The sequence below is a fragment of the Amphiura filiformis genome, chromosome 9 (assembly GCF_039555335.1).
Source record: "Amphiura filiformis chromosome 9, Afil_fr2py, whole genome shotgun sequence".
NCBI lineage: Eukaryota > Metazoa > Echinodermata > Ophiuroidea > Amphilepidida > Amphiuridae > Amphiura > Amphiura filiformis.
Genome location: NC_092636.1, coordinates 29,426,115 through 29,440,008, shown reverse-complemented (window position 1 = coordinate 29,440,008; position 13,894 = coordinate 29,426,115). Strand labels below are relative to the sequence as shown.

Sequence of the window (13,894 nt, the reverse complement as noted above, 5' to 3'; positions counted from 1 at the left end):
ATTAAAAAAAAAGCCAGACTTGTACACAATACAAAATGTTCATTTATATGTTTTTATAACTTTTATTAAAGAAATCAAAATACAAAAGTACCATTTTATTAAGGTTCATATTGTCCAGCAAGTGTGCTAACAGGTATATCATAAAAAGTTAGTTTTAAGAATGTTTTCAGTTGTGGTGGTGGTGGACTTCCCACATAGTAAACATTGGGTTGGCACTTTGGACAAATTTGTGTCTATTTCAATAGGAAGTGTGAAAATTGCATCAAAAAATGCCAAAATTCAACGAGCCATAACTCGAACAGAAACGACAAGGAGTTGAGACCTACCGTTTGAAATGTGTTCATTTGACCCATAGGGCATTGATATAAGTGATAATAGTGATTTAAAACAAAATCTGAGAGGGTGATTAGCCAACCCATTGGTTGAGTTAAGATGGAATGACCCTAATGTAGGCCACCAGACATGTTATATTTCCTATTTATATGTAAATATTCCATAGGTTAAAAGAGGAATGTAATTATTCATTTTGCTTTCATTAAAAAAAGCCAGACTTGTACACAATACAAAATGTTCATTTTATGTTTTTATACCTTTTATTAAAGAAATCAAAATACAAAAGTACCATTTTATTAAGGTTCATATTGTCCAGCAAGTGTGCTAACAGGTATATCATAAAAAGTTAGTTTTAAGAATGTTTTCAGTTGTACAGACTGATGTAAAACTTTGAATTATCATGATATTGCAGACCAGCGCTGGAGATACATCTAGTTTTGCTTGCCAGTAGGAATCACTTATCATCAAATGTTGACAAAGGCAACAGATCCAAATTTTAGTGCAAAGTTCCTCTAATACATCTATCAGACTACATCAGTTCAGGGGCACTTGTAATTCACGGACGTCTCTGACTTCAAAGACAGGTCGGTGATTTCACATACAGGGGTCTGTGATATCACATACGTCGAGCTTTGTTGACAGCTGGGCACTCTATGCAGCACATCGGAACGTAGCTGAGTGTATTAGAATAAGCTTTCCTATGTTTAGCAAATATCTACCTGTGCAAAAATTATATCTATCTGTGCAAATTCTGACAAATGGTCCCAGAACACACTTAGATTGCAATGGCGAAAATCAAATGTTTTGAAGTAAAAAAAATCTCAAGAGTACCCGAGCCTGCGCTCTAATTCATGAATTGCATAGTAAAATTTAATAGCAGGCACTCAACTAGCTAAAATCCTGATAAGGCCTACTCACAAAATTATTCCTACTGCGCGGAATTACTAGTATCGTTTGCGACTGGGTTTTGAAACTAGGGAGTATGAAATATGATGCTGTTATGTGTCATGATGCTTCAAGAGTATTTGATATCAGAGACATCCATGAATTAATGAGTGCCCCTGAACTGACATGTATGTACAATATTGTGATACCAGCTCGTAATATTGGGCTATTCCAAATTTCCAGGTACCCATTCAGGTAATTCCATTTGAAATTCACACTCCCTGTGTACAGCTCATGTTTCCCACAAATGCAACATTATCTTGTAACTCTTGATACACTTATTGCACCCAGAAATCATATTACTACTTGCTATACATGTAGTATGTGTAGCCCCTAGTTGATGCAAAACTGTCTGTGGTCCATGGCATTAAACACCTGTTGCAGAGACAGTATATTTTTTACAAAAACATTTCCTCATTTACATTTTTGACCCCTGCCACCACTAATTAACATTGCTCAGTCAAGTCACTGGGACGATCAGGCGAGAAGAACATTTATCCCATCTCTTCCCATGCCATACAGACATTCAGGGTTGCCAGCCCTGCAATTTGGTAGCCCAATTGGGTGACTTTTGACGATTTTACCCACAACTTCTGACAAATTCCTATCCCGTAGAAACCAATGGTTCTGAAAAAAAAATTGGGTGGTGACTTTTCAACATTGTCTCCCATGACTTCGGTATTTTCCTCTCCCAAAAACCAATGGGTTAAGAGAAAAATTGGGTGACTTTTGACTAGTTCACCCGATTTGGGCTGAAATCTTTTGGCAACCCTGCAGACTTTGGTGACACTCTGTGTTGTTATTTCTATAGAGAATACAGTCATTCTATTTTCAGGGACTGTCTTTTGGAATGAGCAGGAGAGTATTAAATAGCTCTTCTGGAGCCTTCAAGGTGAGCTGTTTAGAGCATTAACAACTGAATGCAAGGAGAGAATGATCAACTAAGGACAGATAAAAAATCACTCTCCTATATCAGATTTAAGGAGAGCAGTAGAGAGTGATTGCTCTCGCTCTCCTCAAAATGCAGTCCCTGTATTTTATCCAAACCAGTCTCGTGGTGCAAAATTCAATGCTACCACCTACACCTGCAGATCACAACAGCAATGATTGGTAGCTTTTACAAATGTATACACTCTCCTTGAAGATACTGCCAACAGTTCTAATCTATTCATCATTCTTGATATCTGAAACAGTCACTGACAATCTTCCATGTTCCACCTTGTGTTGATGCAATAGTAAAGTTCTGTACAAAATTACAATCTTTATTGCCCTCAAATTTGACTTTACCACTGGTGATGACCGCTACTGATGTTTGTCCTGGTGTCAGTTCAGCTGTGATACATAAAAGTAAAAAAAAGGAGATAATGTGTTAGTGTGTAATCTGTCATTGATGTAAGAAACAAAATGTAGAAAAAACGCGATGAAGTTTCAATGCCACTTTTACTTTGGCAACTAATAATGTCATCAGCTACCCCCTCACTGTCCAATTTATATGATGGACTCCTGGCTGCAGGGTTCGCAGGTTTTCATTTTTAGGGTCGGTCATGTCTGCCAAACAAAAGACTTTTTTGGGGTCTTCAACTTAGAATTCTATTACTATAACACAGGAAGTATTATCTAGAATTTGATTGTTTCTCTGCAAAGGAATGCGATGGCATAACCATTTCAACGAATAAACAAAGATACCAAAACAAACTTACGTGGAATAGGCTGGCTGTCAAGAGAATCAACAGTGTGCTCACTTATGGGTAGTTTGTCCAGAAATTGCTGGATCTTTGCACTGCTCTGTACTGGGTTGCCATTCCAAACCATTGAGGCAGAATCTTGGTACAACTTGTTTAAAAAAAAAAAAAGTGAAATACAGAATATTCACAATTCAAATAAAGAAAGAACAATTCTAGAAACATCACATCTTCTAGAAACACCATCAGTGCATCTGGATTCTGGACCAAGTCATCACTCATGACTAATAAACAGGGTTGTTTGATTTAAATCACGCCAATTTAAATAATTGATTTTAAATTGATTTAAATTGTGATTTAAATCACTTGATTTTTTTTAAATCACTGATTTAAATCAACTTTTTTCATTTTTTACTATTTTTGTCTCGCCTGATAAAGGCAGCAGACTATATAATCACTTTTCCATGTGTAGGGGGTGTATGTGAAGTATGAAAGTCTTTATGTTATGAAGTTGTGTCACATAATTTCAAGGTCATTTCAAGGTCATCATAGGTTATTTGAGGTCAAATCTTTTCTTGAAATTTGGATTAAGTTGCTCAGGGTATGCATTTCGCCATGCTTTGACGTATTGAGCTGCAATTTTGAACAGTGATAGGGGAAAGTGTGTTGAGCTGCTCAGTGATGGGGGAAAGTGCAGGAGGGCAGGATGGGTAGTATGGGGAGGGGGAAGGAAGAGGGTAAGGCAGAAGATAACAAGCAAAATACCCTGTGAAAAGAGTATCTGGAGATCCGTATGGGGTACAGTGACGTAACTTGGTGGGGAGTAGCGCGACCAGAGGTTCTCGACCTGATTAGATTTTCAGATCATTTTGGGGTCATCCAGGGGTCATCTGAGGTCAAATTACTAAAAACTGTTGTAGGAGCATGAAACTTGGTGGGTACAGTCAACATTTTTGGAAGGTCATTTTGGGGTCATCCAGGGGTCATCTGAGGTCAAATTACTAAAAACTGTCATATGGGCACGAAACTTGGTGGGTACAGTCAACATTTTGAGTCAAATTTTTGGAAGGTCATCCGAGGTCACCCAGGGTTCATCTGAGATCAAATTATTAAAAACTGTTGTATGGGCATGAAACTTGGCGGGTACAGTCAACATTAAGAGTCTAAATTTTGGAAGGTCATTTTGGGGTCGTCCAAGTTCACACAGGGGTCATCTGAGATCAAATTACTAAAAACTGTCGTATGGGCATCAGGGCATGAAACTTGGTGGGTACAGTCAGCAGTTAGAGTCACATTTTGGAAAGTCATTTTGGGGTCATCCGAGGTCAAATTTAATTACTAAAATTAAAAACTGTCGTATGGGCATGAAACTTGGTGGGTACATTCAACATTTAGAGCCAAATGTTTGGGATGTCATTTTAGGGTCATCTGAGGTCATCCAGGGGTCAGATGAGGTCAAATTACTAAAAACTGTTGTATGGGCATGAAACTTGGTGGGTACAGTCAACATTAAGAGTCAAAATTTTGGAAGGTCATTTCGGGGTCACCATGGGTTGTTGCAGGTTCATTTACTTCTACTACAAGTAATCGCGAAAGCCGGTCGGTCGCGAAAGCAGGTGAGACTTGTGGTTCGAGAACCACAGAACCATCCACATGTACACATAAGACCCTTTCTTTAATTTGGGGCATTTTGTACCTATGTAAACAATGTAAAAAATAAGTGCCCACTGCCCACCCAAAATTACTTTAGTTGAAAAATTATGAGAAATGGTAATGACTTACAGTTCTCCTCTTATCAAAGGTCTCATAAAAAAGTTTATGGAACTGCTCTCCTGCCAGACAAGCCTGGTCTTGTAAAGTCCTCTCCTGCAAGGATAAAAGAAACAATAAAAATTAATAAAAACAACTGATTTTTGTTTTCTTTTTTATGTTGTTGTTTATTAAAATCTTTCAACAGGGCAGAATAGTCACTTGTAATTAAACTGGTTACATACCCTTTCCACTTCTTTTCTTTATTTCTTGTGCATTTTTTCCTAATTACCATATTCATAAGGAGGGGTGCTTACTAATTACTGTTAATTAATTAATTGAAGTCAAACTGGACATTTGTTATACATGTATAAACAAATGGTACACATGTATGTCAGGAAAATAACATTTCCTACCGTGAATTCTCAAAATGGTCTGCTAAAAATTGCTTCCCCCCCTTTAGCCGTGCCAAAATATCTCCCCCCTCTTTTGATGTGCCAAATAACCTTTGCCCCCCCCCCCCATGCAAGAGTTTGGGGATCCCGAATTAAAACCTTAAATTGTCATATAATGCGAGCGCAGGGAGCAGGAAATTTTGCATATTTGAATGTGTTCCTAACATTTTCATACACTTTTTAGGGCGTGATATAGAAATGGCGCCCAAAATATCGGTGCCAAAAATCGCTTGCCCCCCCCTTTTGACCTGCCACGAATCACTTGACACAGACACCCCTTTTGACCTGCAAAAAATGCTTGCCCCCATTTTGGCCTGCCAAAAAGTCTTTGGCAACCCCCCTAAATAATTCATCACATAATTATTGCACCACCCCTTAGGCCAATGAAAGTCAATTCCTTGTTTCCCGTTACACAATTTTTCATGACTGTGTTTCATTTTGTAAACTACACAGGTCTGTAAACTACAAACTGTGATATTGACCATATAGGGAATCAAAATGAACTTTTAAAATTCACAAACGCCTATTTGCACAAAATGATGCCTAAAATCGGAAATAGACCAAAACATAAAAAAATGAGAAAACCGTTTCTTAAGTCGATCATGCTTTTTATGATGAGCATAATTGCTTACCTATAGATGCTGTATTTATTGAGTTATCGTGTACCTAAATCATCATTTTACCGAGAACATGAACATTGAAATAAAGGCCGTTGAAGTTTAAAGTGGTCACATTTTGCACTTTGATCGAAGCTCACAGGAGAATGCGGCATTTCTCGCTTTTCTACCTTACATTTACGGTACGTGAACATCGGGTAAATCCACAGCCCCTTGAGAAATTTGGGCGAAATCTATTTATATCTTGATGTTTAAATCGGGGGAAAGAACTTGAAAAAAAAACCACATTTTATCAGCTAAAACTGAGCCATTTGACCGCTAGGTTTTTGTGAAATCAGTGCTTCTGTGGTGCTTCCATAAGATGCGCCGTGCAGGCAGATACGAGTTAAAGAACGTCACAGGCTATTCGAAAAGAGCAGGGATCATCCCGGTCATGTTGACTGTACTTCAAAATACACTCATCTACTCTAGGTTCCAGAGTAAAAAATAAGTACAGCTTGTCTGTACGCAGTGCGACAATACTCATACATATGAGGGAGGCACTTATAAGGAAGAAGAAGAAGAACTAGAAGGCTATATATTTGTACACAAATACGGCTATACCCGCATACCCAAACTTACAGTCCTTATTTGCTGAGGACTTAAAATAAAGAAATTGTAAAAAGTCGCCCAATTGGGCAGAAAATGTGTAAAAAGTGAAAGTCCAAGTCACAAGCTTTAATTGAATGTAGGTTGCACTGTCGTAGCACTTAAAATAAAGAAATTGTAAAAAGTCCCCTCACAGGGGAGTCGTCTCTCTTATTCTCTATAGGGTGCTGTTGTCAGTCTCTCTTACTCACAGTGAGGCTATGCAATATGATTCAGGGGAAACTATTCCAGAGGGAGTATGTAAATTAAATGGAACAGCCATTTCAGAGGGAGTATGTAAATTATCTGGAACAGCCTTTTGGGGCCATTTCAGAGGAGTATGTAAATTAAATGGAACAGCGTATAATTCTCTAGTATTATCAGTATACTCAAGCTGGGCGCTGTAGCTGCTTTATTTACTGAGTAATGGCCGGCCCTATGTTTTAGCGCTTGGGGCCCTGGGGCCCATATTATGTAATATGTGGGGCTCATATGTACATATAACAATGTAATTCTCAGGTGCAATCTGTGTACAAACTCTGAGCCCTAAAGCTGCTTTATTTGACGAGAAACGGCCGGCCCTTTGTTTTAACATGTGGGGCCCTGGGGCCCATAATTTTTGACTTATGAGGCTCATGTATATATGTTTAAGTATAATTCTCTAGTTCTATCAGTAGACTCAAGCTGGGCATTGTAGCTGCTTTATTTACAGAGTAACGGCCGGCCATATTTTTTAGCGTTTGGGGCCCTGGGGCCCATGTTGTATGACACATGGGGCTCATATACATATAACAATATAATGCTTAAGACCTATTAGTGTACCAAATCTGAACCCTGTAGCTACTTTATTTGCTGAGAAACGGCCGGCCCTTTGTTTTAACATTTGGGCCTCTGGGGCCCCTAGCCTTGAACATCAAGGGCCAAAATGGGCAAAAGGCACATCTACAATTTAGGTCTTATACATGTGCCACATATGAGCCATAGTGCCATTATAGCTTTAGAGCTAGCCTTGTCAATCTGTTGCCCCTTATTTTTAACATTTGGGACCCTGGGGCCCATAATATATAACATATGGGGCTCAAGTATACTTATATGGGGCTCAAGTATACTTGTTTTTATAGAGTACCCCTGGGGCTATCAGTGTACCAACTCACGGCCCTGAGGCTGCTTCATCTGATGAGAAACGGCATGGTTTGTGTTTTTTACATTTGGGCCCCTGGGGCCCGTGACCTTTGACCTCTGGGGCCAATGGGCAAAAGGCACATCTGAGGGGTAGGGCCCATAAGTGTACCACATATGGGCCCTGGGGCCTTTGTAGTTTTAGCGCTAGCCTTGTCAGAATGATGTGTTTGATGGAGGAGGAGAAGGAGGAGGAGGAGAAGATGAAACCCAAGGATAAGAAGATACCCTGCATGCGCTGCATGCGGGTATAAACATATCTGATCTCCAAATCATAGTTATCTTATTCAATGTATCCAAGTAAATTAAACTTGGAATTTCCAAGCTGTCGACCCCCCTACGGTCGACGAGCGTGATCGGTGATGAAACAATGCAAGTCACGAGATGACCCACCTCATTTACAGCCGGTTTCTGTCGTCAAGTTGTGTTCGCAATACAGCCACGTTGCACAAGTGAGGTCGAGACTAATTGGTGACGTCGATAACAACGAGTAAACAAAATGGCTGGGAGAACGTTGTGTTTTTTAAAAAATGTTTCAATTCATCGTGACGATCATGATAAGAAACCTCAAAAAAAAAAATTTTGACCGCGCTTGATATGCTAACGATATACAGGTACATTGAAGGATATAAATTTGATGGTATAAGCCAAATATTGCAAGAAATCTACTCGCTAGAATCCTAGCGAGCCCGCAAAAAAATGTCCGTCCATGCGAATGTAGTACAAGGTCAGGAACTTATACAATGTCCTCATTCACAAACTGATACTATCTGTCCATCGCGAGCGGTCCGAATTTTGAGCCATAAGTTTACGTGGTGAACTAATGCGAATGTATATTAGCAAATTAGATAATTTTGTACCAAATGATCATCTTACCGACGACAAAGAGGCTGACATTTTGCTGTTTTTTTCAACACAATCTGCACTCAAAATTGTAAGGATTTCCCACTTTTGCCAATGTAGCTGGTAAATAGAACCCGTATTCCAAAGAGCGCCGACAGCGTCACAATAAAATATCTGAGAGCTTGGTCGCCAGGCAGTGCTGTAATGCAATTATTGAATCAGAATTAATAGGCCTATTCCGTAGGCCTATTATCCTGCTTGTTCATGGGCGTATTTTTTTTGGGGGGCTTTGGGCGCCAGCACCCAGGGTAAAAGCAGGGGCGGCCAAAATGAAGGGGCGGCGGAAGAAGAAGGGGCGGCAAAAACAGGGGCGGCAAAAACGAGGTGAGGGGGCGGCAAACATATGGAAAAGTAGTCTCTTTTGCTCAAATAAAAGGGGTCCCACATTTAAGCAATGGGAGAAAATTGTCTTTTTTCACTTTCAACTTCAATTATTATAAAGGGAAAGTCTTTTAGTTTTGTGGCTCTCTCTTAATTGTCTCATGTATATATTAAACTCTACTTTCCCCGATTTTCAAGGAAATCTGATGAAAGACCTCGTCGTACAGGAGCACTAAACACCGCAAGGTAGTTCCCAAAATCTCACTCAATTTACCGCGAAATACACTGACATGCACCCCGTGTTATTAAAGTAGCGTGCTATAGACGGCCCACACCGACACCGCCTGGCTAATAATTATTTGGTGCAGAAGGGACACTAAAATGAATACACGGGATCGATACACGTGAATTGCTATGCACGATTTTGATATCAGACGAAAATCTTCTGATACCGGGTTAGAAAATGATGAATATCTCCCGTCATGATTTTTTCTCAAGAAACCAGATTTGGTCTCATAAACTTGGAAATACGTGTTGAACAGATATGATAGTCGCTAGAATGCGCTTTGAAAATTGGCCGTGCGCTTTGAACTCAAAATTTGACCATTTTATATTGCGTTGGTCCTGTTATGGACTACAGCGTGCAGCGTGTAGTACAGCTGCACTCACTGTAGGCAGTATAAAAGTCAATGACCATTGACCTCAATGGGGTATACAAGCTTAATCACGCACAACCAAGATCGATTACCCGGCTATTGTGAGTAGCCTTAGTTATGTCCCTCGACTAATTATTAGTTTAAAAGAGCTTTAAAGGTTTGAACCAAATGGCTAATCGTGGCTGTGGATTTAACCTACCATGGCGATTCCTGCCATGAAGATATAGGGTCGAAGACACTGTGCGGCCCTCACTTGATAATAGTCAGTCCGATTGACTTGGCTCACACGATATTTCCTAGAAATACTTTGACAGATTCTACTCTCTAAAAAGGAATCTGATTGGTTACAAAATGCCGTCGTACAGTAGGAAAAACCATACCCTCTTCCGTACAGCTCTGCTTTAGTGTGCTGTGTGGTAATGTATGCATTGTGCATTGACCTCGAACGCCTCTGTACACACAGTGTGCACACACTGGAGTTGAGTATAATTTATTTAAAGAGACTTTCATAGGAAAACTTTTCCATATGAAGAATTAGTAGGCCTAAATAAAAAAGGGCGGAAAATTAGATAAAGCATAACAAATTTTGAAAAAATGGTACTATACAACAAAAATGTCTTGCTTTTAGGGCGCTAGCGCCTGAAACCCTTTTTTTTTTTTTTTTTTTTCTTTTGCTCTTCACTTTTTCAAACGACCGAGAAAAAAAGAGGGTCAACCTTTTCGGGCTGTAAGGGGCGGCAAAATTGAATTTTCTTCAGCCCCCGGGGTTGGGGCGGCCACGGTATGCCACTGTTGTTTGTCTTCCACCTGGAATGTTAAGCAGTACCCAGAAGAAGAAAAACCTTAATAAGTTCCTGCACGGTTGTTCCATGGGGCCTAAATATTATGTTTATGATTTGTTTATTTGTTTGTTTATATACTCGGTCCACGAGGATACACTAGCCATACTATGCAATGCAAAATACATAATAGGCCAAAGCATGATTTCATGAAAGAATAAAAATTCCTTTAAAAAAGGAATGGGGCGCCCAATGTGAGCTTGGTCGTCGGTGATGTGGTGAATTTCATGGTGTTTAGATTTGGTATTATTATCTCTTGCAAACGCGGTGACACCTCATTATAGAAATCAGAGCTGTTGATAGGTTGTAAGAGGGGATAGCCTTTTCCAGGCACAAATTGCACCATAGCCTATAAAGAAAGTTTTGCTACTTTGCAACACTGTGACAATAAAAACTTAAATGCAAAATGAGATCCTGTAGGTGGCTCCCGATGGGGCTTAAAAAACTAAATGCAAAATGAGGTTTTAAAAAAATATTGTTTTGCAGAGTCAAGACGCAGGTATCATTATTAAGCCTCATATCACTTATTTATTGTCGAATAAGTGCAGAGTAGGTTAGATATGAATATTAAATGTTAGACCAAAGTAGCTCAAATCACATGTACTATACACCTGATATCCGCGAACTTGTCTTTTTTTAAGACAAATTCTTGTTTAAAGGTAGTTCTTGTTTCTGTTGAAAAGACAATATTGATGTCTAAGATCTTAATTATATCATTCATAGCATTTAAATTCAGGATTATACACTACTCCAAGAAATTAGAGGAACAAACCTATATTTCATGGTTTCATCAAAGATAAAACTTAAAAACATTGAAAAATTGGTTCAACTTCATTGCAGACAAATTCCATTGTTTGCTAGACATAATGACTAATGAAAAAATGTGTTTCTCCAATCAGCTGGTCCTCAGAGTATCGGAGTGTTCAATTGTCAAATTTTGGCATTATTTTTGCTTACAAAAGGTTCTCCAAACTTAAACAGTTTTGAAATCAAAATCTCCACAAATCATTCTTAATTGGTGCCTAGTGATGGGTATGACCTCCTCGGGCTGCTATACACTCTTCACAACGTCGAGGCATGCTCTGGATCAGGGTGCGGAGAGAGTCCTGAGGAATGTTCATCCACTCTTCAATCAGAGCATCTCTTATAGTGACTGGACATTGTCTGGAACTTGTTGCCGTTGTCTTACCCGTCTACCAAGCATGTCCCAAGCATGTTCTATTGGATTCAGGTCAGGTGACCTTGCAGGCCAGTCCAGAGTCTCAATTCCCGCATTGTCCAGGAAGTTCATCACAACACGAGCGATATGTGGACGGGCGTTATCCTGCATAAGAATGAAATTTTGACCAATTGCACGAGCAATGGGGACAACAACAGGTCTCAGTACCTCATATCTGTATCTTACACCCGTCAGTGAGCCTCGGTCTGTCACAATAAGGTCCGTACGTCCGTTCAAAAAGATCCCTGCCCAGACCATGACGGACCCACCTCCAAAATGATCAACTTCAACAATGTTACAGTTAGCATATCGTTCTCCTTGACGTCTCCATACCCTCACACGCCTATCATTGGTGGAAACAGTGAATCTGCTCTCATTTGTGAACAGTACAGGGGTCCAATCACCATCTTGCCAATGTTGGTGATTTCTGGCAAAGTCCAATCTGGCTCTGCGGTGCCGTGGGATCAAAATGGGAACTGTTGCAGGTCTTCTAGCGTTCATTCCGTCATCATGCAAACGACTCCTTACTGTTGCATTGCTCATACGCACACCAGCCCAGCTGCGGAAGTCCATATTTATGGATCTTGCTGTACTCTGGCGGTTCCGACGAGCAAGCAACTGGAGATAACGGTCTTGCCGGGGGGTTGTGATACGTCTGCGGCCTTGGCCTGGTCTTCTGCCATACAGACCATTTTCCAGGTAGCGATGATATGCACGATTAATGACACTGGGGGATACCCCAAGCTGCTCAACTGCATAACGCTGTGTGTGACCTTCTGCAAGCATCTGGATAACCCTAGCAACCTCAACCTCGGTCAATTCGCCATTAACAACATCCCACATGCTCAGAAGACTGAGCGGTACCAGTAGAAATTGGATTAACACGTTGGAATGAAGAAATCTGAGAAAAGCTTATGGAGTCTGCTTTACACAAAATCAGTGCTTTGAGTGAACACATAGATGTCCAAGGCCGTAAGTCCTTGAAGACATGCATGATTTCACATTTGACTGTCCAGTATTGCTAAGATTACAATAGGCTACACCTGGTATACAAATGACATGCCCTTGATGCTTTCTGTTGATGTAATACCCAGTTTAAGTTATTACATAACCTTGTTCCTCTAATTTCTTGGAGTAGTGTAATAAATATTATCTATAAGACTTCCCCTATGGACAATGGATCTATTCCCTGATCCAGCATGTCTGCAAAATGTATATCATTAGAATTAACACCTGATAACGACTGTTGACTAGTATTATAAAACTTCGAACATATTTCATATCTGCCTAAATTCTTCTGGTAGAATAAACAACCTTATCTCTGTTTCTGATAGCCAATTTATCTTGAAGGTCATCACAAAAATAATGCATACGTAGTGGTGATGATTTCTTGTTGGTAAGAAGAAAAGCCCAGCATTATTTCAAAAGAAAATATCACATTTTCATCAAAATGTACCAACTTTTAATGTGTTTGGTATCAATCTGGACTGAAATTGAATCATTCGCCAGATTCCGTTGATTACAGCAAAATTCATCCACAAATAAAAATCATATTATTGGGTCACCATATTGTAAGTTTGGCAACTATAGTTTGACAATAACCACTATATGGATTTTATGGTAATTAGCAAACAAAGGCCATCGTTTTAACCCCAATACATTTGTACATTCATTGAATGACTTTGAAACTTTGGGTACAAAAACTCATACTATGCAACTTAGGTCAAATTTTGCACTATGATTGTTTAATTGAGGTTATTGGACTATGCCATTGAGATTAGGCCATTGTGGTCCATGGTGTTGGTCACCGTCTATCGGGTTCTAAGAGGCGGTAAACTGGTTTTTAAACCAGTTTAAAAGCCTTACAAAGGTACAAAGGTCACGGATTATTTGGTGTTTTTACAAATCCATTAATTTTGTGTTTTAAACAAAGAATATACGCACACCATTTTATCCTGTGCATAACAGAAAACAATAATAAAATAAAATCCAAGCATATTGTGGTTTTATTTCTGAGCAAGGGCATAATTTTAGCAAAACAATTGCGGAGTAAATCTAGTAAGAGTGAAATTAGAAGCTACTCACAAACTCATGCCTATATTGTGGGACGCCTCCGTAGAGGGCGCCCCAAAAACAACAACTAAAAAACATGCTCAAGAAAGAAGAAAGAATGACGATTAGGATCAAATATCTTAAAACAAAAACAAAATGGGGATATACATAATAAAAGACAACATTAATTATTGTTTATTTTTTGCACAACTGAAAAAAACAAAAACATTCGCTTTCCTCAAGAACCTATACCGGGTAAGTAATAGTAATACCAAGATCTAATTGGACAAGCTTTCATATTTTTATGGTTTCTGGCA

General features: G+C 39.3%; 1 protein-coding gene across 1 annotated transcript; it reads right to left on the bottom strand.

The window, feature by feature from the left end:
• Positions 1-574: 574 nt before the first annotated feature.
• On the bottom strand, positions 575-8,578 carry LOC140160835 (NTF2-related export protein 2-like). Its single transcript, XM_072184150.1, has 4 exons — positions 8,464-8,578; positions 4,742-4,826; positions 2,979-3,122; positions 575-2,610 (listed from the first exon to the last, which is right to left on the bottom strand). The coding sequence occupies exons 1-4, from the start codon at positions 8,482-8,484 to the stop codon at positions 2,450-2,452; spliced, it is 411 nt and encodes a 136-aa protein (XP_072040251.1). The 5' UTR covers positions 8,485-8,578; the 3' UTR covers positions 575-2,449.
• Positions 8,579-13,894: the final 5,316 nt, after the last annotated feature.